Here is a 24,462-nt window from a genome sequence, read left to right as displayed (position 1 = left end):
AAGTATGGGAAGAAACAGATTGAAAAAAATATCCCTATCTTTTTATTTTACCTGGGGGAAGAATTTCATATGGCAAGACTCTCAAGTGGTAGAATAGATAATAGTTCTGTGGCTCTGTGTTGCCTTGTTATGTATCTCCATGGGAGGCAGTGCCCCCTCAGTTGAAAAAAACGCTGCTTTCCACAGCCTAATGAACAAACTCTTTCATAATGTGTTCCCCCAGCACTTGGGAAAAAAAAAAAAAAAGTCTCAAATTGAATATATTTTTAGTGTTTGTAAAGTGAAAGGGAATAAAAGGGCTTGTTCCTGAGATATAAGATTTTAATTTTTTTATCTCCTATTTTGACATCTCTGATTCCTCTTGTAGGAAAAAGGTTATGATTGGTAGAACATTATCTTGGTTTAAAGAAATGCATCAGTATATTCCCTATCCTTGCATTAACCAGAAAACGACAAAAAAAATATTTTTCTTATTTTCCCTGACATCTGATTTCTTGGTGAATTACAATATTTATGTTATTATGTCATTTCTTACTCATTCCTTGCATAGCCTTGTTCAGTTGAAACCTTTTTGAAATTTTATAAAGCACAAGGGATCTTGATTCAAATGTTTATTTATACCAGGAGCCACATTGTCTGTCTCAACTCACCCAATTTATGTTTTCTCCTTCCTGGTGGTCATTCTGTCAAATCGCACCAACAGCAGTGAGAAGCAAACAGTCAAAGCAAAAGGCTCCCAGATCAAGGACAAGTCCTCTTCTAATTTAATTAATATATTTTCTTCCAAGATACCTGGCAAATATTTGCTAACACTAGCAAGGAGAATAAGTTTTGATTGGGAAAACCAGTCATGTCCAGACTCTGACATGCAGTGGATATGGGCCAGAAAAATGATACACAGATGGGGGCTCCATATCCAGCAGGATTCTTCGGTGGCCCAAACTTCTAACACTTTTTATGATCATGAATTGCACCAGCACAACAGAAAGCTGATTGTACCCCCTTTTGCTCTATCCTACTCTGTTACTATTTTAGTAGTAAGAGAAATTTTCTAATAGTCAATTAAATGTACTCATGGCAGGAAAGAAGCATAATCATTGAAGAAAGGATCTTTTTTAAGTAGATAACATGGATTATTCTTTACCTGTTTTCCTTTGATGTTTAAATGACACATATTGAGCTCCTAGGAACAGTGCAAAAGTACAGGAGGTTGTGATTTGGTAAACTTGTCAAAAACAAATCTGTAGTGTGCGAACATAAAATGCTACATATTCACAAAGGAAACTCATGAGTATTCTGATTTAAGGCATTTATCTGGCTGTCCTGAAAGATAACTGCAACTTCATGAACTATCATGATATGACCAGAATGAGCTCAGTTCTGCTTCAGAAATTGCAGAAATGTGATAGCAAACTGGCATAGTCATTTTAACTTGTACTTAAAGAATTATGGTTATATGTACTGTCTTTATCTTTTTCTTTTTAAAAATAAATAAATAAATAAAAGTTTTGCAGCCTCTGTAACCTAAGTAAATCAGTAAAGTACTCTTGTCATCCTCCTATAACTCCATACTAGATCCCACATTCATTTGTGATTTAATGATTCCCATTAATTAATCATCCTATGAAAAGCCTTAAGTTTATTTGTTTCTAGTGTATGCAGTCCCTGCAGTTATTAATCAAATTAGAAATAAATACCAAAAATGAATAAAGGAAATGAAAAAGAGAAAAAAAACTGCAATTACAATGTTAATGTGAGGCAGTCAAATAGCCAATGAGTGCTAGAAGACACTTGATTGTGAATTGACACTAAATATAACAATAATGCTTTTAACTCTTTGAAATCCTACTAAGAGTGCGTCCTTTTTCATTATAAAAGGGATTTAGTACTGGTGAAAGATGTACTGCAAAATGACGCTGCCTTTTTGCAAGATGGATGTGTAGTATCAGCAGTGAGCACTCCCACACTGTTTAGGTGTCAAATGGTCTGTAGGCTTGTAAAATTAAACCAGTTGTTTGGGAAGAAATCTGTTTGTAGAGGTGCCACAAATGTAGTAAGTCAGCCGAGAAATGGCTGTGAGGCCTGTTCTGGTCTCTCAGGAAACTCTTTTGCAGCAAATGGTTGCAATACTCTCCTTGCTATGCTACATCTTTGCTTATAAAAATCTGTGTGAATTTTTTGGGGTCATTCCTTGTCTCACCCTGAATTGCTTAAATTCAGAACTGTAGTTCCTAGGCCTCACTATGGGCCCAGCCTTTTCTGGCACACCACCACATCACAGTATCTCTTAAGCGCGTGATGGCAGGACATAAACTACACACTTCCATACAATAAGTAGGTAGGGACGCTGCCTCCAGCGCTGCTCTGAATTCACAGCTGCCCCATACAGACCAGTCCTATTGCAGTTTACCTTTTGCCATTGCTTTGAGCAGCTATTTGGACCCAGACCTGATCTCTATGCACAGTGTCTCCCTGTCGCTGACACATTTGTAGCAAGCTGTTTGCTTTGCATGGTACTTCTATAAGCTAATGTAAACTCTAAACAGGATCATATTTTATTTTGTGCAGTTTGTAGCAACAGCCTACTCTCGCCAGCTGGCCTCAGAAAACATATTTTGTATCACCTGCAGTTGGTGACACTTGCCCAGTCGAAGATTGCGGCTTATCATTGTTGTTTTTATCATATTTTATCTGGCTCCACAACCCAGCTGGAATCAAAACAGTCATTCATTTCATGGTATAGCTTCAGATATGGCACCTGAATGATAGGTGACTGACTTCAGCTGTGCATATGCTTGCTTTTACTGAAATTACATTGCAGGCATCTTCCTCCAAACTGAAGCCCTCTGCATTTTGGTGTGTATATGCAATGCTTATGCCGTTCTTCCTGAAATAGCTGCAGTGCTGGGGATTACAGATGGCTCCATTTCACATCCCCCTTACACCTTTCACTCTCTTCTTCTTCACGGTAGTCTTTAGCTTAAACCCATTTCTTTGTGGTGTTTTTTTTTGTTTGTTTGTTTGTTTCCCCAAACTGAGTTTTGGCCTTTTTCTCTAATCAGTCAGGTGGCTTTAGTGGGGTGGGAATATTTGGAGGTGCTTCCCTGGGTGGAAAGCATTCTCTATAGGCAAACTCTGCTGTAGAGTGCGTTCGTAGGGAGGCCTAAAGTCTCCAAAACTGCAGGTAGATGAAAAAGTTTTCAGTTCTGAAGCTTAAACTTCCTGATGCTTAGTTTTGTGTCAGTACATGGTTGATCTTTTCTTAGTTTGTTTGGGATAACAGTACTTAATCAGTCCTCCTATCGGATGTCAACACTTTCAGATATTGTTCTCGGAAATGGTGTTTATCTCACTTTGCCTTCTTTCCTTCCCAAAGAGAGAGCTAACCCTGCATTTTCAGTTCTTTATCTTTTAGCAGCCATCTCTCGTTCTCTGTACAGACTTTGTTTTCCCTGAATTTATGTTTGTGCCAAATTCTTTGTTAGAAATCCAGCATGGCCAACGGTCTGAGTCACTCTGTGCTTATCATATTCTCTTCCTTGCTGTGTATCTCAGTAGAATGCCTCCACTAAATTTCACATACCACGTGTTGGCTCGTAAAGCAAGAGGGTTTCATGCTGGTAAATGTAAGTTGCTCTTTATTTAGAGGATTACTTTAGAGGTACTGCAAATGCACCATAAACTCTGTCTACAATATAGAGGCTAAAGTGATGTTTTTTCCTTCAAACTCTTCCTCCTTGTGCATTTTATGCACTTCAGATTTTAACAGGGAGAATATCTCTGGGGCAGAAACAGTAGTTTTGCCTCTATTTCCCTTTAGTGTTTAGTACTAAGCAGACAGCATGCTTGCTCTTTCTAAGAAAGGCTGCTCACTATGCACCTGCACAACAGTTTAAAACTATGCCAGAGAGGCAGTCCACCTGATGAATACCACATCACTTCAAGGGTGCTCCTAGAGTTGTATGATTGTCACGTATAGTTTTCTGAGGTCTGTTTTTCTGTTCTGGGAAAAATTAATCTCTCTTTTCCCATTTGTCCGCTTCCTTGTAAGTAATACAAAGTGTCTCTAAATGCTTCTTCCCTATTTAATGAAAGGAAACACCTTTGTAACAGGACTAGGCTTTAAAAAAAATGTTTGGTGAGAGGGCATCTGAAAGGTTGGACTTGCTCTAGGAAGCCTGGGTTCTGGCCCTGGATCTGCTGCAGATTTTCAATGACCTCATCCAAGACATATATACTCAGTACATGTTAGATCTCCTATGTAAAGCAACACCTAGGCACCCTTTTCTGACTTAATAGGTAATTGTTTTGGAATAGGTGTTATTCTTTGACTGGCACCTAAAATGATGTGGTCCTCTTCTAGCCTAAACTGGTGAAATCTCAATATTGTCCCCTCCAGTTTTGTATAAACTGGGCAGAGACTGAAAAATAACTGCCCAGACTGAAGAAGGAATGTGTTTTTCAGATGGAGTTGGAGCTTGATAGAACTCAGGGGACTGAACTTGCCCCAAGGAGAGATTTTGCTGTGCAAAAAACGATGACTGCTCGTTTGACCTTGTTTCTTTTGTGCACATCAGTACAGTTCTCAACTTCAAAGCTACATACTGAAAATCTAAAACAGTATTTGAAAAATGTAGTTATGATATACCAGAGAATGTAACCAAGCTAGTGAAATCCACAAGCCCAAAATGAAGAACTTTTATGTACTGATTTTTTAAGTCACAAGTTTCAAGGATGCATCTAATACGTTTAACTACAATATTTATATTATTTATGCAATGCAGTATTTACTGATGTTGGAACATCAGAAAATTAGTTTCAGAAAAACAAAGATGTTCTTTTATGCTGAGCTTGTAACTTAGAAGCACTTTTCTCCCCCTCTTAAGGCATAGAAGTTAAGAAGCATGTACATACAGAGTTATGTAGAAATTCTATGATAAACTTATTACTCCGCCTATTATTTATCAGAAACCTAAGCCAAAGAGGATTGAAAGGGAAGAACACAAGATATCACGGCTGGAGCACTGCTAATAGAAACCAAACATTTTAAGAATTTTTTTTTTTTTCTTGACTAAATGGTGAATTTGGTTGTATTGCAAATGCTTTTTTTTTTTTCTTGATTGTAGTTGTAGAGTTTAGGCATATCTTAATACGTGAACTTTAAAAGGGATCTACAAAAAGGACAGACTAGATGTTGACTTTTTTACTATACTTCTGTAGATTTTGTGTTCAGCTAATTTGCCTGCATCTAGTTAAGTTTGCAACTTTCTAGGTTGCCTGGAGAATTCTTATGCCCTGTTCAGCCTTTTATTCTGCTTTTGTTTGTTTGTTCATTTGTTTGACTATTAGAAAACTTTTGATACTGCTGTAATAGAAACAGATGTAATATATCAACATATAAAAATATAAGTTGTTGTGTCAAAGTAGCACAAGTTGTCAGACCTATTTCCAAGCCTGACAAAAAACAGGGAGGTGGGGGTAGTCATATGTAAAGAGCTGCTTGGAATTCATCACCTCAACAACTGAAATCATTATTCCTAATTGTGGATAATCAACAAAGAAAAGAATTAAATATGCAGTTTTATTTAACAGAATGCTTTGAAGATGTATGGAATTCTTTGTGAATTATTCATGCCCTTTAAGATCAGAAACTTTGAAACAAAAAAAAAGGTAGGGAATTCTGCAGGGATGTGCCAGTTTAGAAACAAAGCAGCACTCCTGCTACATGTAAATGCACCTGAAGTGGGACAGCAGTAACATCAGGGAAAAAAAAATAAAATAATAAATCTTTGGTAAAAAGTTCGTAGCAATGTAGTCGATCTTTTCTTCCAAAATTAAATTATTCATTTTGTCCTTGATCAATTCCAGTTAACATGTATTTGTGAATCTCAACTATTTCTCTAAAACATAAAAGTAACTCACAGAGAAAAAAAGTCACACTTGGGGGAAAAGAATCAAGAAAACCCTGCCACAGTGTAGCCTTCTCCATCTTATTGCCCCCACCAAGCATCTCTGATGAAATAATCCCTTCAATGACTTTGGCACTGACAAGTAATTTAAATTTTCGCTGCCTCTCTCAGTACTTGTTTTTAGGCTGTATTAGGTACAAAATTGAAATAAAAAAGGAAAGGAAGTATTGGAATATTCGTTCAACTTGGGGTCACTGGTTGAACAGTAGTAGGTGTATTGTGAACTGTCAGGTGAAGCCTTAGGAGGGACAGGTGACACCTCTGTCACCTTATGCAAACTACCACATGCTCCCTGCTGTGGTCTGCACAGAAAGAGTAAAGTCTGAATTAATTTTAAAAAAATAATAATAATGTTATGTCTGCAAATAGAGTCCCTAGTTTTGCAGTCCAAACTGAAGGCGATTAGAGTTCTCTAGTGCTTAAAATTGATCCTTCTTGTTTGAAGAACTGTGACTTTGTGGATTGGACAAATAGTCACTGGGGTACTTATTGTAGTATATGCTGAACAGTTTGTCGTTACTGAGGAGGCCCAACTAATGGAGGCCTTACAGCTTGCTTTCAACTGTGATATTCTAGTGTTTGTTTTTCCCTTACTGATAGAGAGTGCATGAAGCAAAGTGTTCTCCAGAACTGATATTTCTGTCTGGTTTTCATGGTGCTTTGGTGACTTTTGGATCATCTGCAGCAAACAGATTTCATCTAACATTTTTAATTTCTCTGAAACTTACATGCAAACTGTTTATGATCAGCATCCAGAAGCAGAAATACTTCTGTGAATGTTCCTGCAAACAATCAGTTCTGCTTTCTGTGTGTGTGCTAGATATCAGCATATCTCCTCTCATTCCCAAGGATGAACAGAAGAGGACACCCTGAACTATACAGGTGCCTCATAGGCATGGAAAAGAAACATGATGTGTCCGGTTACAAGCTAATGCCAGGACATTTTCGCAATCCAGGTTGTAAAATGACAGTTGGCTGAGAAACTAAACAGAACATAAATGTGTTAGTCTTAAAATACCTCTTTACCACTTGCTACTTCTTTCCAAAATATGTATATATGAAAAAATAGTTTGGAGGTAAGATTCATACAAATGAAACTGTCTGAGCACTAAGCCATTTTTGGAATTACCACAGTGTGTCCTGCACCAGTTCTTTTCCATTTTACATGCATACAGAGAAGGTCAAGCAGTGAATTAGCAGACAGCTTTGATGGTGCCAAAGACAACAACCTGCTTCAATACATTATCAAATAATAGACTATAAATTATGTACGCACTGAAATGCCAAGCAGCAAACAGCATTTCCACTGCTAAATAGAATCACCGAATTCATTAGAAACTGCTAACCCTGATGATGTATTTCTTCTGAGGAGTCTGAACATTAACTATTTGTCACCAACCTTCCTTTCCTTTTTGTCTCTTTACCAAATGTGCTCATTTTTTGATCACATTCCCCCATTATGCGATTCTCCATCAAGCCCTTTCTCTATCATACAGAAGCTGTATTTCAATCTATGTTTAGACCAATTCCATAACCTGAAAGACATCCAAGGCACTAGCCAAGGCAGCTGTAGAGGAGCACCAAATAAGAATAAAAATGTTGATTATGCAAAGCTCAGGTGCAAAATGCCCCCAGATTGGTCTGTCATCAGGGAGTTCTAATCCTTTTTGTGCTGGTTAGGTCCAGATCTTTCACAAGCAGATGATGGAGAGCTGACAAAGCCAGAGCTCTGCACACATCTTTATATTACCTCCTAGCACAGAGACCTGCAGCCTGTGGGAAATAGGAACCCCAGCTGGCTAGGGCTTCAAGCATCTGTGGTAGTGAGAAGGTGTCAAGGGAAATGGAAACTAAAAACATTAAAGATGTAAAAGACAGATTTTACTAGAAATTTAACTATGATTTTTTATTTTTATCTATTTATTTATTCTGGAATGGGGAAGTGTTAAAGTAAATAGGACAGAGAGAAAAGAATTTTAAAGGGCTTTACACACTTCTTCTTGCATGTTCCTTGTAAGTCAGTCTGTATTTCTAGTTTGGTTTCCGTTACTTTGTAAATGGCAGCAAATTCTGTCCAGCATCTTCTGGTTCCTGGCGGAGTCTTTCCTGGAACTGGGCTGTTTGCTTCCCGTCCTCCGATTTCCTGCAGCCTGTGCTGCAGTCCACCCACTCTGGAATATTTGTCTTTGCTGCTACTGCTATTCCCTGCATGGTCACAGCCTTCTCTTCCAGAGCACACCCTGATCTTCCCCAAGGAAGACATCATCTCCTCTCCCTTCAGAAGGTATTTTCATGTCAAGTCTCCTTACAAGACCACAAAACATAAGTAGAAACACCAGGACAGATGCTCCCCGATGGACCTGCTATGTGGTCTGCACAAGTTTATTTCTGATCTCTTCCACCAGCATTGACCACCAATGTCACCACCAGTGCCATTGCTTGCAGCATCTGGCATGTAAGTGACCTAGTGTGTGACAGTGAGCATTACATTTTAGGAAAAATAAGTATAATCCTATGCAAAATATTTTAATTAGACCGAGGAGGAAGGATGTACAGCTGCACTGAACTGCAACTTACCGTTCCCAATGGCAAGTTTTGAGCACTTCAGTTTCAGGGATTGAAACCATCTCATTAGTGGTTGGATACATTTTTATGTATCCAAGTCAAAGAAGTCTTCTAGAAGCTGAAGCCTCCTTAAAAAGGTACGCTTTTATATCCAAGCTTATTTGTAAAGAAGTTTGCAAATGCTGTAGTCAGACAGTATTCTGCTAATGCAGTGGTTATACAAACAGGGACAAGTAGTGTGACATGCAAAATACCATCATCATTTATTGACAAAATGTTTCATCAACTCAATGGACTATGTATAAATTAAGCTAAAAATAAACAAACAAAAACCAAAGTAAATATTAATTAACAAAATCCATAGTCTAGCATAGCAGTGGGTCCCTCTTTAAGTCTGGCAAATAGCTTGAATATTAGGTGCATAGAAGGAAGGACTCAGAGGTATTTGCAGAGCCCTATAGGGAAACACAGTTGTTTATATACTGTTTTTATAGACTGCTATCAGTACATTATTTTGCAGAGCCACTAAAGCTCAGTGAAGTCATTACCAAAGGATAAAAAGAATAAAGTTAAAATACATCAGAAGTACAGGGTATGAGACCTTTGCCTCTGAACATTTTACTTTCTATACCTTTTTCTTTGAGGGGACTCTGCTGTTCCTAAAAGCATCTCTCTTCTTTACATGACTGCAAGCAGCTTTTAAGACAAATTAATTCTTAAAAAAAAAAAAGGCATCTTTTTTTCTGTGTTTTTTTTTGTTGTTGTTTTTGGGTTTTTTTTGCATTTTATCTGGATAATTCACTAAATAGAGTAATTTTGTTAAAGCCTCTAAGGCAAGGACAATTTGTGAATTAATTTCTCTACCAGCCTGAGAAAAGAAACCATCAAGAGAGCATTCCATGTCCTGTGGCACTGTGTTTTTGTAAGAGGACATAAGGTAAGGGACACATATGTTTCATAGCTGAAGTTTGCTCTGATGGTTTGTATGCTCATGATAATTTGCCAGTAATGTTGCTTAAGGCAAGGCTGTGGTAGTTTTGCCTCTTATTTCAGGTGGCCTTGCTTCCTTCTTCTTCAAGGAAGCTTGAATCATTGGAGAAATGTGTTTCTTCCCTTGTTTACTTCACAAACCAAGAGAGTGGAAGTCTTCTTTCAGTTACAGTTGCTCAAAAGTAGAAAGCTTAAATAAAGGATGAAGAAAAAGAAAATACTTTGAAGTATTTTCTCCGAAACAGGAGATGCCATCCCCTGCCAGTTTAAGCCCCTAACTAAGGAATATTCTCAATCAAGTACCCAAGTTTAAGCATGAGCTGTCATTTTAATGTGCATGAAATAATTCAGATGCATAAAATTAGACATGTACTTGGCAAGCAATGATTTCAACTCTTAGTAATGAACCACTGTCCTTGCGTGAATTTGGAGGTAGTAAGGATATATGACTCAAGAGCTAACTACTAGAAAGTGTCTCCGATTTCTAGAATTATCAGTTTTAGTGTTTAGAATTCCTTACAAGACAGTGAGCATATCAGAAAGACTTATGAGGTTTAACTAAATACAGTATTCCAATTAGCATAGTAGAATGTCCTCAGCTACTGTAAAAAGCTAATACTCTTTAAGTCAGGATTGGCCTTTGTAGGGTTTCACATGCCTAAAAATGGTGACAGTGTGTATACTAAGGACCCGCTATTCTAAGAACCCACTATTCTGTCTCCAGGTGTGCTAATAAATGGATACCTAAAGAAGAGGAAAAGCAGGGAAAACTTACATGATGGGGAAAACTTACATATATGGAGATTTCCTAATTCTCTTCTTTCCAGCCCATTTAGCAACCCTAAATCATCTGTCTTCCAAGTAATCGTCCAATCTTCCCTTGAATTAGTGTCCACTCTTGCATTCACAATATACTTCAAGAAAGAATTGCAGAGTTACATGAGTCTTTTGGTTTAGCTCCTTCTGAATTAATTTGATCCCCCTTAGATCTTTGTATAGAGGAGACAGTAAAAAAAAGTCACTTCCAGTCCAATTCTTAATTTGTAGATTTGTACCAAATTCTTCTATATCAGCTTTTTTCATAGCCTCTTTACTTTGATTCATGTGTCTCAGCTAGTTTTTTGTCCTGGTTGGAATTGTCCCATTTCTACCAAAGCTATTTGACTTCCTTAAAATCCTTTGATGAGGGACTTAGTCAAAAGTCTTTGGGGAATCCAAGGAGGCTGTATCAACTAGATCCTCCTTTTCTGCACATTTGTTGACCATTTCAAAGCATTCCAGAGGATCTGAAAGGCAGGATTCCCCTTTGTAGTTCCTCATATGTCTGGCATTTTTCTGTGTTCTGTAATTTCATCCTTTAGTGTACAGTTTCTGATAATTTGGTCAGTGCTCCATCATGATTACAGGCCTGTGATTCTCCAGGTCTCCCTGGGACCTTTTCTTTAGGGTTGACATTACAACCATTCTTCAGACTGGAGGAAGTTTTAAGCGGATACTTTAAGTGGGTGTTACTATTAATAACTCAACTTCATGATCCTTAAGTTCTCTTATACCTCCCTGGCAGCTGCCATTTGGTTCTTCCGATAAGTTACCACTCATCTGGAGCTGAAGTTAACCAGTGTAATTGTATTTTCTGCCTTCACAGCCTCTGATTCCTCTCAGCACAAAGCGGGCACCGTCACTGATCTAGTAGGGCAGTCAGTAACAAAGATGCCTCCTAACAGATATCCTTATTGCTAGAGGGTCTGTGGATGTGGTCCGATGTGACCACTTCACCCTCTGAAAACATCTAATCATTTGATACATCCAAAACATCCAGTGATGTTTCTTGGGCTAATCGTCCTCTACAAGCCTCTCCCCATCCTCTTTGTGGGCAGCAGCATTTAAAAATAAATGTAAGCCAGGTTGAATGCTGGACCTTTTACTGCATCAGGCCTGACCTTTTCCCATGCTGTGCCATAGTCAGTTCCCTCTGAACCGGGGTGGCAGAAGTAGGCTGATCTGAAAAGCCACATACAGTTGGAGCTGTGGAATCTATTGTTCCAAGCTTTTTGCAGCATGGGGTGGATTTGAATCTTTTAAATGAATCTGGCATTCCAATCTCATCGTAGGATCTGAAGACTAAGAAGAAACAATGTTTACTCTTCTGCCTTGTTCTGCTGCCAGAAATATGCCACATTGCCCTCTGACAAATCACTTGGAGACAAAAAAGAAGAAAAGGGATAAAACAGGAGCTGTTTACAGATTCATGGCTTAACTTTGGTGCTGTCACCTTCATATATGGCAGAAACATCACCTTCTCCTACACACGTTGGAGAATTCACCCTACAACAGCTGTGGTTTGTCAGTGATGAATACTGGAGATCGCAGTAAGATGTGAAAGTGTGAATATTGGCCATGATCAGCCCTGCAAACTTTTTCCTGCTGGAGCTGGCATACTTTATGACCATAAGTTGTATGACTTTATGGTGCTCTGTCAGATGATGCTAGCTCTAGATTTGGCCAAAATCCAAATCCTATATAAGGGTACACTTCAGCTGGGTTTCTGTTTCCCCCCAAACTGTAATTTCATAGACCTTTACGGTGGCTTATATATCATGGTTGTTATTAATCTTTTTTTCTTTAGGCACAGTTCTGCCTACTGTTATGCCAGTATGGCAAGGTTGCATAACCACCATGCAGAAGTGAAAGATTTCAGTTTCTTAGAGTTGCTTTTTTTTTTTTCCCCAGAATGCCTTTTTTAGTAATTTTCTTATTTTCTTTCTTATTCAAAACTCAGTTTTCTTCCCACAGTTCAAAGTCACCATTAGCATTTTGTAAAATCACTCCAAAGTGTATTTGAATTGAGGTATATTAGGGTGACCAGTGGCTTAATGGCTCAACAATAAAATACTGCTTGAATAAGCTCATGGGCAATAAGCAAGGTAAGAATAGTTCCTCATCTTGTCTGCTGCAGTACCTGAGGTCCCTGCAGGCAGTCATTATTACAAGTTACTTCCATACACTGTTTGGCCAGATAATGCCTTGCAATTAGGTCTTAAGAGTAAGCAATGGAAAGCTCTCTATAAAAGTTGATTATGCTAGAGCTCAGCAACATATCCATATCACTATTTTCCTAGATTTGTTGCCTTTTTGATGTCTCACTGTTGTTGCTCTGATATAGAGGCAAGCTCTTTAGCCAGACTGCTGCAGGCCAAATCTTCAGCCATGGTGCTCTGTCATAGCTGCACAGAGGTCAAGGGAAATATGACCTGGCTTCTTGTTACTTACATTCCTTCATACTCCATGATGTTAGTTGTATCTCATTGGTACGTTTTCGTTTCAATTATTGTCATATTCATCTTCAAGTGGTATAAATAGTGTGTCAGCATTAACTCAAAGGATCCATTATTGGAATCTGTTCTGCTTCATGGATTTTGCATGGATGATGAAATGTTTATAGGGTCTGTGGGGAATAGCACAGAAACAGCAAACCCTGAAAGTATGGTGAATGTCAGTCCAGTCTGGGAAGATGTCTTCACTGTTCCATATGGTTTCACTGCCATGTGTGGAGTGGCCAGACAGCACAAAATAGTTCCCAGCCGTAGCTGCATAGCTGAGCAGATGGAAACTGCTTTCATCATGCAGGATAGAAAATAAGTACAACTGGCTAAGGACAGCTCTACATGCCCAGGTTTCACAGATTATGGTGGGGTGAGGAATCTCTAACAACTGGGAAAGAAAGTTGATTTTCAGCTGCCCTGCATTCAGTAAGAGGGCATCAATATGTTGCCAGGAGTATTCTTTGAAACTACCAAAGGTAGTTTGTGGTTTGGGAGGGTGTAAAGTAATTTGCTTTGTTTTCAAACAAGCAACAAAAATCTCCCTGAGGCTGGGAACACAGTGCTTTCTCTCCAAGGGCACACCACACGTTATTTTGCAAACAGAGGCAAAGTCATTTTAGCCACATGCCAGGCCAATCAGAATTTATATGAGCAAGATTGGTTCATCGGATTGTTGTGCCTGAATAGTTCTCAGCTTAGCCCAAAAGGTTTTTTGTTGTTGTTGTTTTGTGTGTGTGTGTTTTTGTTGTTTTTTATTATTATTATTATTATTATTAGTTTGTTTTTTTCTCTTAGCCGGATGTAACATGATATAATGTGTCATTAGTGGACAAACTGTATCATACTAAACCACTTTGTGAGATTCAAAAGGATACAGAAAACTGTAGCAGAGGAATGAAAAAATGAAATATGCTGGTGGAGCATGGCTTTAAATTCTGCTTTGAATTTACAGTGTTCAATAGATTTATATTTTGGAGGAATATTTAACACTGTTCTCCTCTGATCCCTCAGTGAGCCATGCTCCAGAATTATCACAAGGGTGACAGCAGCCTGGAGACTCTTTCTGAGTGGAAGACATAATCTGTCAAGGTGTTTAGATGGGCAGGCTATGGAAATATGTTAGTACTTTTTTTTCTTTTTTCCCCACACAGGTCAGGATGTTCTGATACACTGGCCAGGTTTTAATCTGGGTAACTATACACCTCTGTGGACTTCAAATGTGGCTTCTATATAGTTTGGTTGAATTCTCTGAAGAGCACCTAAGTACTATGTAAATATCATGTGCAATGAAGATTTAGAGTCAAGCGAAAGATTAGGTGTTGACTGGGATGTGAGTGGGAGTGTCAGCACATCTCTGCCCTTCCTCAGGCTTCCCAATGGATGTCAGTGAGATTCCATCTACACAGGCAGTCAAATTTTAACTGTACATGCAGACAACAGTGCAAGTATCCAAACTGGCAGTAGTTAAGCTAGGGAAGACCAGGAGTCATATGTCTGGTTTTGCAGTGTGGTACCCTGAAGCACAGCTTCCTGGCATATCACTGTGTGAATATGCTTGCAGTGTGCAGATGTGTACCCCCCTGGGATCTGACTCTGGGGACCTCTGCTCTGCTTCCTAGTGGATCCACCCACCAGGCGTGGTGGTTTTACCCAGCAGGGCAGCTGAGCTCCACCACAACCACTCTCTCACTTCCCCTCCTCAAAGGGAAAAAGGGTGAAAATATGATGAAAAGTGCTCAAGGGTTGAGATAAGGACAAGGAGATCACTCAACAATTATCATCATGGGCAAAACAGACTCAGCATAGGGAGATTAGAGAAATTTATTACCTGTTACTAACAAGCTAGAGCAGTGAGAAACAACAAAAAAGCAAACTAAAAACACCTTCTCCCCAGCGACACTCTTCTACTTCCTCCTCCCAAGGGGCACAGGGGAACAGGGAATGGGGGCTGCAGTCAGTCCCTAATGCTTCATCTCTGTCACGGTCACTCTCTGCCCCTGCTCCACGTGGGGTCCCTCCCACGGGATGCCATCCTTCCCGAACTGATCCCACGGGGCTTCCCACAGGCAGCAGCTCTTCAAGAATGGCTCCCACATGGCTCCGTACCACAGGGTCCATCCCCCAGGAGCAAACTGCTCCAGCACAGGTCCCCCACGGGCAGCAGCTCCCCCCCAGACCCCCTGTTCCTGCGTGGGCTCCTCTCCATGGGCTGCAGCTCCGGCCCGGGGCCTGCTCCTGCGGGGGCTCTCCATGGGCTGCAGCCTCCTCCAGGCCACATCCACCTGCTCCACTGGGGGCTCCTCCACAGGCTGCAGCGTGGAGATCTGCTCCATGTGGGACCCAAGGGCTGCAGGGGGACAGCCTGCTCCACCAGGGGCCTCTCCATAGGATGCAGGGGAACTTCTGCTGCGTGCAGAAGTTTCCCCTTTTTTAAATCTACTCTCACAGAGGCACAGACAACATTGCTCACTGGCTTGGCTCTGGCCAGTGGTGGGTCCCTTTGGAGCTTGCTGAAACTGGCCCTTATCAAACATGGGACAGCTTCTGGATTCTTCTCATAGAGGCCACCCTTACAGCCCCCTGCTACCAAAGCCTTGCCATGCAAACCCAATACACCAGGGTGTGGGTGTGCCATAAATTTCTCTGACCCTAAACCAGATGCATCTGTAAAGTGATGCTAGAGCTCTTTCTGTACCCAGAAGTAGGGATAAAAATTGATATTAGAATTGTGAGGTGCTTTATTAACATGATAACGAAGGCTATAAAAGTACCTAAGTGTGATGGAGAAGATTGTTTTTCATCGCCTGCAGAATCTCATTAGTCTGCCAGCTGTTTCATTCTGTGCATTAAGAGCAACAGCAGGACCTTATTCTGCTCCTCCTCTCACAGAGAAATGTGACTGACCTCCTTACCATGTGCTGAGATCACTTGCAGACAGATGAAGAATGAGCCTCTCTGCCACCTTCCATGCAATAATCTGCTTCCTGGCAGAAGAGGTGTCAAACAAAAACTACTGCAAGGAACTATTTATCACTGAATAGTCCTATAGCACCAATTCTAGCTTGCTGATGCAGCTGGAACCTGCTCCTTGTTTAGACATGCCCAACTTTCCTTTCAGTGCTCATTTGCTTACATTTAAATGTGTATGTCATTTTTCATTATTTTATATGCTAAGGGACAGATTCTGATTTTTTTAAGCCATGTTTGGCAGAACCTTGTTTCAAAAATAATCCTATTAGCTTCAGTGGACCTGGGGGAGTACAGTTGAATAGCAGTGGAATAATCCCAGCAGGAAGAGCAAGGAAAAGTGAAAGAGGAAGACAGCTGCAAGAGATTGAATCACTATTTAGATTTTAATGTAGCTCTACATCAGGTATTGATTGAATTGTTTTGTTTTGTTTTGTTTTTTAATTTGCTGCAAAAGCTTCAGCCAGAGTAGGAAAAACCTTGGCTGCCCTTCTAGGGATGCCTTGAAACAAAGATGCAATATTCATTCTCACTGTGTTGTGTTAAAAAGGACTCCATGATTCTTTGGCTCCTAATTATCACCTCAGGCAGCTTATTTAGCCTACCTGCCAGGAAGGTAAGAAGCATACAGCATACTGTAACACTCACAAAGTAAGTGGGTCACTTTTTAGCCTTCCTCTATCAATATTAATAAACTGCACTAATTGCACAATGCTTTCATTTTTTTTCTCCTTTTTCTAAACCTGCTATAGGGATTTGCATCTTCTTTAGAGGCCTTAACAGATGTTAATTTGTATTCTTGTCTTGTGGTGTTTTGTTTTGTCGTTTGGTTTTTCTTGTATTAAGTGCCAAAAAAAAAAGATATGTATTTCCTAGAAGGATATTTAGTGTCTTTTATGTGTCAGTCAGGGCTAAGCTCTTCCTTTTCTCATGCGGAGGTGGTTTCTCCTAAGATGTAAGAGGTCGACAAAAGAGAAGGTATACATTGCAGCGTGACTTGAAAATAAAGACAAAAGTAGAAAGTTAAGTGACCTATGGTATCTGTCAAGATATTTCCATTTCAGACAGCTTTAATATATTTCAGTGCTTGAAATGCTCATCCAGTTTGAAAGAATTTCAGTAAATCTAGTTGCTCTGGCCAAGCAACAGGTTGTCAGTGCTGTCCATAGGCAGGTCATAAGTATTAGAGGAGTTAAGCAAGTTTTCCCTTTATGGATGTCTCAGCACTTCAGTCCTTGAAATTCCTCATGTGTGTTCTGCCAGGCTGCTTTCTTTCATTATTAGGATATGGTAATTACATTATATGTTATGGAGGCATTATTAGGATAAAGTTTTTTTAATTCATTTTATTTCATAATAAATTGTACTTGAAAATATTAATGAATTCTTGAATTTCAGTGAGTGAGACATTCAGGTTTGCTGCTAAACTGCACGGTTTTCTGGATGGCAGGCTCATGAACTTGGAAACAGTGGGCAGGAAGTACTGCCAGGCTATTTTTTCATGGATTAAAGACTAATGGCTGAGAAGTATATTGTAACCAGGCTCAAAAACAGCTGATAATGTAGGTTGGTGGAAAAGCATGAATAGTTGGCCTCTATTTTAAACATCCTGGAGAGACTGTTTTCTGAGCTATAAATATGATAACAAAAAAAGGTCAGGTAGCAAGGGACATCAGGAGGTGTCCAGTCCCATCTTCTGCTCAAAGCAAGGTCAGCTGTGGAGTCAGGCCAAGTTGCTCAAGCATCAGGTCTTTTAAACCACCAAGGAAACAGACAGCACAACCTCTCTGCCGACCTGTGCCACTGCTTGAATATCCTCAGGGTTTGTCCTCCGAGGTTCAGGGCTTTGCATTTGTCCCGGTTGAATTTCACCACATTCTTGTCAGGCTGTTTCTCCAGTCTGTCTAGGCTCCTTGGAAACTGGAAATTAGATCCTTAATTCCTGTGGATTTTTAATGAGGTTTAGGTACCCACGTTTTCTGGTGTATTCCTATTTAAACTATTTCTCTACAGATAATAATGACACGAACAATGGATGGTTGCTATTATTATGGATATGTCTACCTTATGGTACAGTTATGCAAGGTTTCTCTTGCCTCACACCTCTGGCCTTCAGATACACTTTGCTGATGGTGAAAGGCATTAGAGAAGAATACGTCATGCAAAGTGAGATTCTGGGCAGGCTTCAATGCCTCTTGTGTATTCTTTTGTTCTAGTCAAACCCATTCACAGACCGTGCAAAGGAAAATTATTTGCATAACTGTGCTTTTGCAGACATATGAAAGAAACCTAGGCTGTACCTTATTATTGACCAGTGGCGAACAGACTCAAGCCTGCGGAGTATTAGATGGGGTGGCAAGGCCTATTCTTTGGTTTCTGTGCTGCCTCTTGCATAAGATTTCTTTAGTCCTAAAATACATGAGGTGCTTATATCTTTAGACCACCTCTGAAAAATTGTGTAGATGAAAGGCTAGGCAGGACCTTGCCCACCATCAAAGCCACAAAAGTATCAGGCAGAGTGAAATAGTCATAATTCCCCTGACCCCTAGATCATAATGCAAGTGAGTTCTCACTGCAGGAAAGCATCAGCAAAAATGTTAGAGGGAGTTGAGACTCTTCCATGCTGGGAGGTGTCATTCCCTAGTTTAAATGGACAGGCAGGACCATTTACATCAGATGCTAATTAGGTTTTAAGGTGGGGCAGGGAGGCAGCAATAACAGGAGGCACAATGCAGTTGGTTATTGCTTTGTTACCTGTAATGCTGTACAGCATGCAGCTCTGTGGTCTGCAGAGGTGCTATATGGTAAGGGAATTGATCACGGTCAAGTTTTGAAGTCAAAGGGCAGACAGTCACAAGACATCTGTGTGAGACTAATTCCATACAGATTTTAATCCTTTCTTTATACCAGTTTGCTCTCTTTTTGAGTGAATGCACTCCCTCTGGTGGCTCATTTACTATCTCCATTTCATTTCTTTTTCAGTTAAGGCTGCATGCAAGCAACTGGCTTAAAATTGGGAGAGCTATAAGGTTATGCTTTTATTAGGCTAGCTTAATGTTTTATGTTCTCAGCGCTGAGGGCACAGATAAAGTTCTGTTACCATAAAAGTCAGTCAAAGAAACTCTCTAAGACTCAATTGTAGTTTTAGAAAACAGGTATTCTTTGATTGTGGCACTGGACATACAATTGAATTGTTCATGCTGGACACACACCATGCTGAATTGTTCAAGCTACAGGGGTTATATGCTATTGGAATATACATATTCATTAGATTTCCAAGAAATAATTAACATATTCATAACATTTCCTGTAACTTGTTAAAATATGTAAATGTCCTTGACGCACATGCATTTCTTTCTACTGGTGGTCTTTGGAGGTCTTCTGGTTGTGGTAGATAGTCGTGTCACTGTGTTCGGTGGCTGAACCCAGTTCTTGCGCATGCTCAGGTCATCTCCTTCTTCCTTATCTTATTGTTTCAACTTAGGCATGCATACTAAGCCAAGTCATTTATGTATCCAAGGACCTGTGCATACCATGAGTTCCTCACCTCTTCTTTTCAGACACATCCTCCAGGCCTGGGTTATCTTGTCCCTCCTCCCCGATCCTGAGATACAATTCTGCATGGTCTTACAGATAACGCTGACTAATTAGTGAGTAAGATGGCACCATAGATACAAAGTTTCTAGACTTTCTTCTATGTAACTAAACATAGTAAAGGTTTGGCCTATCTGTTCATAAAATTTTGTTCTATTAGTCTATCAGGGAGAGAGCCATATGTCCTTCTGACACCGTATCTGTCTAGCCATTCAAATGTCTTTTAAAATAGTCTCCATTCATGAAAAAATAAAACTTAAAAACAACAAAACCTGTTCAAAAAAAATTTCTGAGAAGGAAAAACCATTTTTTATCAGGTAAATATTTTGTTGGCCTCAGTGACCCACTCTTTTAAAACCCAAGTTGATCGTTCACAAAAGGTAAATCAATGATGAGTCCAACTCCCTCTTATTATTTTTCTCTTAGGTGTCTATCTGTTATGTCTCACACTAAGTTTTTCAGGGCAGAAAATGCAGAAAATTTTCTGATCATAGCATGGTAGGAAAATAAATGCCATTACTGCCTGCAAAGCCTACAGAAAAAAAAACATATGTGCTGGAAACCATCAAAAGAGTGAAAAATCTTCACTCTGAATTATGAACTACTTTTGGATGTGGTTTGCATGTCATCTGTTCATACAGGCAATTTATTTGCCTGAACATTTTATAGAACAATTATAGTTGAGCAAAGCCAATCTTACAGTGGTATTCAGTAATTAAACACTATTCTGAGACTAGGAAATATTATTAGAAAGAGTGTTTACTTAATTAGATATCGTGTTATGTTTCAAAACAGAGAAACACAAGCAGAAACTGCTGCAAACTTGCTTGCTTGTAGGTTGATGTACTCCAATATGCAGTAAACGTTCTGCTGTGCAACAAAACACTGTTTCCACAGCTCCAAAAGTTATATTTAGGTGCTGAGTTGACCATGTCCTTGCACTGCAGTGGAAGGACTTTGAGTCATTTTGGTGTATTTGAGGCAAGTTTAGTTAGAACAAGAGGGAAAGAGCTGGGATGTTTCCTTTTACTTCTCATTGTATACCCAACAATCCAGGTGACGGGCACCTTGGTCAGAGGGTGACATCTACAAAACACCTCAGTTCCTTCGGCTCAGTGCTTGCATAATTAGGCCAATGCTAATTTAGAGGCCAATCCTATTAACCAGATTAATTTACCATTGTCTTTAAAAAGAGCTCTCAGTGACCATATAACACTGAATTAACTGTCTATCCCAGAAGTCATCTAATTACGTAATTTACAATATCATTGTTGAGTTTCTGTCATAATTCACTTGATTGCATGTTTGTTGCTACAGTGCATCAATTTGAGGAAATTTCTGTTTCCTTACTCGGGAAAACAGTTTGCACTCTCAAGACCAATTTGCCAGCTGGAGCATAGTTCTTCAACAAAAGGATGCAAGGGCTCTTAGAAATATCTGAAGGCATCATCATCTCTGCATTTATACTTTCACTAGTATGTATGTCAGTGATGACACAACACAATTAACTATCTCCACGAGAGGTCCTTGCTCTGAGCATCTGAGCCTCTGAGGGCAGCAGAGTATGTAGTTGGAGCATGTCTATGGAGGCATTAATTTGCCCCCTGTGTTGCTTTGAACAAGCTACTGAGGAAAAGGTAAAAAGCCCTGTAGTGACATTAAGATGCAGGACATACATGTGACTAGCTTTAAGTAGCTGTCATGGATCTCCTGCAATAGGTTCTTTGGGTTTTCAGGCATGTTGTTTGTTCTAACATGGTGCTCAGGAAGGGCTTGTGAGTCCAGCCATCCCAGGAAGAGACCAGGAAATATCTTGGCATTTTTTTTTCCTCCTTTTCATGGGTGTTCATCCTGGGAGGAGACAATTGTATTCCTGAACTGGTAACACAACTGTAAAGGGAGGATCATCACCTGATTAATTAATCCAGGGGGCTTTAGTGACATGGCTGTATGTTAATTGACAATAATGAGCAGAAATCTGGAGAGAGATACCTGGTTCATTGAATTTAATGATAACTGCATATTTCCCTCAAAGTCTTACCTCCATAGTATTTTGACAGAATCATGGGTTTAGGCACTTTTGTATTATTGAATAATCAGCGTCTCACCTGTTGTAAATGAAAGTGGAGCACTGTGTACCATACTGATAAAAATGCCTCACCAAACAAAAACAGGAAGGAGACAACCTCCCTCCAATTTTTCTTTATTAAACTCATAATTTGTTGCTGGGCCTGACCTGATGTTTTAAAATGTCTCTGTTTCACTAACTGTTTTAAAATAAAGCACACTTGCATAGTTTTGAAAGTCATTAATAACTGAAAAGATCCCTAGTGATATTTTTTAATCTCCTGACTTGTGCATATAGAAAAATTGTTACTATGATCTGCAACAAATTTTGTAGTTTGATATATGAAACCCAAAGTTAATCAAATTGCTATGTCTTCACATTTGTCCTATTTATTTTGACATTCAGAGCATGTTACCGCTTTTTAAACTTTGTTGTAAATATTACTATCCATTTCATCAGTATAACATGACCATTTACACTGATATATTTCAGGATGAAGAGATATGGCTTACATTCATTTGTAAATAAATGAAAATTACTGAGGTCTCATTTTTGGTGGGTTTTGCTTTTCTTTTTTGTTGTTGTTTTGTTTTTTTAACTGACTGTAGCTGCAGAAACTGAAAATTTACTACTGAAAAAACAAACAAAACCAGAGAACCTAGTATGAGTTGTCTTCCTGGCCTTTGCTTAAATCATGAAGGGTCTAGCTAGTTCAGCTTTCAGTGGAATGCAGCCATTTTTTTCACTAAATGGGAATTTGTTTGACCATAAAACTTACTCCTGCAGTTTTCATCCCATTGAACAGGAAGGAAAGTAAAAGTTATGCTCATTAAAGAAGATCTCGTAGGTCTAAGATATTTCAAAGAAAATAATATGTATATGAAAGTATTTTCCAACCTAGATGATTGTATGATTCTGTTATATATATTCTATATTTCATATATGCATATATGAAAAGAACGAGGAAAAAGTCATTTTTTTTTAGTAGTCAGTCTGATTCTTACACTTACAAAGATGTCTTAACAAAATGGACTCTGTATTTCACACACATAGCTAATTTAATGCTCTTACAATTCATTACAAGCCTACCATTGTTAGAAAGAGATTGTCATGATTTTTTTTAAATAACTTTTTCTGTGTAAATATCACCCTTCTCATCCTGAGTAGGCTTGTGTGACTGGGGGAAAATAGCAAATATTTGGTAAAATTATGGTAACTGTTAAGGTAACTTAAAGAATTAGTTGAGTTATTTTTAAAAATAACTCAACTTCACTCAGAAATATGTGTATTTTGATACTTATTTTAAAGTTGAGGATGGTGGAGTCTTTCTACCAGCTCCTTATAGAGAAAAAGATGCTGTCTTGTGTCTCATTAGCTTTACTTACATTTTTGATTATGGAGGAATTGGGGGGGGGGGGGGGGGGGGGGGGGGGGAGGAAAAGAAACAGCAGTTTAACAGGTACTTTTAACAAGATTAAAATCCTTACAAGCAATCTGAAGAACTAAGTGTGAGTCAATTTCAGCAGTTACCCATGGAAATCCATCTGAGTTCACTTAACAGGCAAGCACCCTAACAGCTCTGTGTGTCTGAAACAGCCATTTACAGACTAAAACAAACAAACAAAAACTGTGTATCTCTAAACTCTCATTTCAAGTGTCTTCTAGACAAATCCTGGTTCCAGATGATAGACTGGTGCAGAATGACAGAGACAGGAAAGAGTTAGTAAGGTCCCTTCCACAAGGATTAATATTTGTAACAAGAAAGAAAATTTAACTCAGTCAAAAAGTAAATAGACAAGGACTCAAAGATGGGATTCTGTGTTCAGGCCTTATGATGATATTCTTGAAGCTGGTTTCCTCCTGTTGTGTCTCAAATCTGTTTATTTTCCAGATGATGAAATTAGGTTACTGGTCTCCAAAGACCTTTTGGGTTGTGGCACTTTCTCCCTTTGTGTTTCTTTAAAGATGCCGAGGAAGAAAGGAAAAGAATCAGCAAGTGCATGTAGAATAATCACAGCTAAAAATAAAGGTGCGTTATTTAGCTCTAGCTTCAGGGTTATATAGCTTTTAGCCTATCAAATAGATGACATACCTTATAAAATACAAATACAAATACATATATATATATATATATATTTACCTAGGAGCAACATAAAAGCAGGGACTCTTGGATTCATGAAGGGAAGTACAAATAGTACCTCTCCTTCGGTGGCAACAGTGCCTAGGCTCTAGGACATGAAAATACTTTCTTGTCTCGTCTTACCAAATAAAACATGCAAAATATAGCTGAGATGTAAGGCCCCTTTTCCAGCGTAGATATGCAGTGCACCAAAAGCACTCTAGTCCATTCAGCTGGGGCCTGTGATTTCAACGCCACTTAAAATAGAAAGTAATATTATAAAATAAATATTACAAAAAATATATTATAACTTTTATCATGGAAAACCACCATCACTTCTCTCCATCCCAACAGCAAGTCCATAAAGGATCTCTGACCATGAAGTGAAACTTGCTCAGAAGGCCTCCCCTAAGAGTCACGTGCTCTGTTTCAGCTTTTAGGGCGGATCTTCGACACAGGGAGACTCTCTGAGTTGCATAGTGAGGTCTTCACACTCCTTCCTTCTAGATGGAGGATTAGGGGACAGATGTGAAGACAGAGATGTTCTTGGTTCTCACATGCTCACTGATTCTCCTGGCAAGCTGCTCCAGCTGCCAGCACCACGCATGCCACTGTGCAGGCAGGATTTTCATCTGTCAGGAGAGCAAGGTGGTCCAGCTTCCTCGGGACATCCCCACCAATGCCACTGAACTGTAAGTGGGGAGAGGGAAGGGTTGTGAGCAGCAGCCTTCTTGCTGGCTTTCAAAATAAACTGCTGCCAAGGATTGGGTTTGTAGGGGTCACTGGGGAAACTTACACCAGCTGTTGGAAAAGCACAGAGCTTACTCTGACACTCAATTACAGCTTGAAGCTCTTCTCCCTCACTCT

At 39.4% G+C, this 24,462-nt stretch overlaps 1 protein-coding gene across 1 annotated transcript in view; it reads left to right on the top strand.

Annotated features, from left to right (window-relative positions):
• Positions 1-23,999: 23,999 nt before the first annotated feature.
• Positions 24,000-24,462, top strand: part of LOC121067686 (follicle-stimulating hormone receptor) — an 85,802-nt gene continuing 85,339 nt past the window's right edge. Inside the window, exon 1 of the mRNA XM_040552492.1 lies at positions 24,000-24,287. Within this exon, the coding sequence (XP_040408426.1) occupies positions 24,136-24,287 (152 nt within the window). The 5' untranslated portion in view covers positions 24,000-24,135. The remainder of the gene's footprint in view (positions 24,288-24,462) is intronic.

This window comes from Cygnus olor, chromosome 3, assembly GCF_009769625.2.
Source record: "Cygnus olor isolate bCygOlo1 chromosome 3, bCygOlo1.pri.v2, whole genome shotgun sequence".
In the NCBI taxonomy this organism is placed as follows: domain Eukaryota; kingdom Metazoa; phylum Chordata; class Aves; order Anseriformes; family Anatidae; genus Cygnus; species Cygnus olor.
This window is presented reverse-complemented; position numbering and strand designations above follow the sequence as displayed.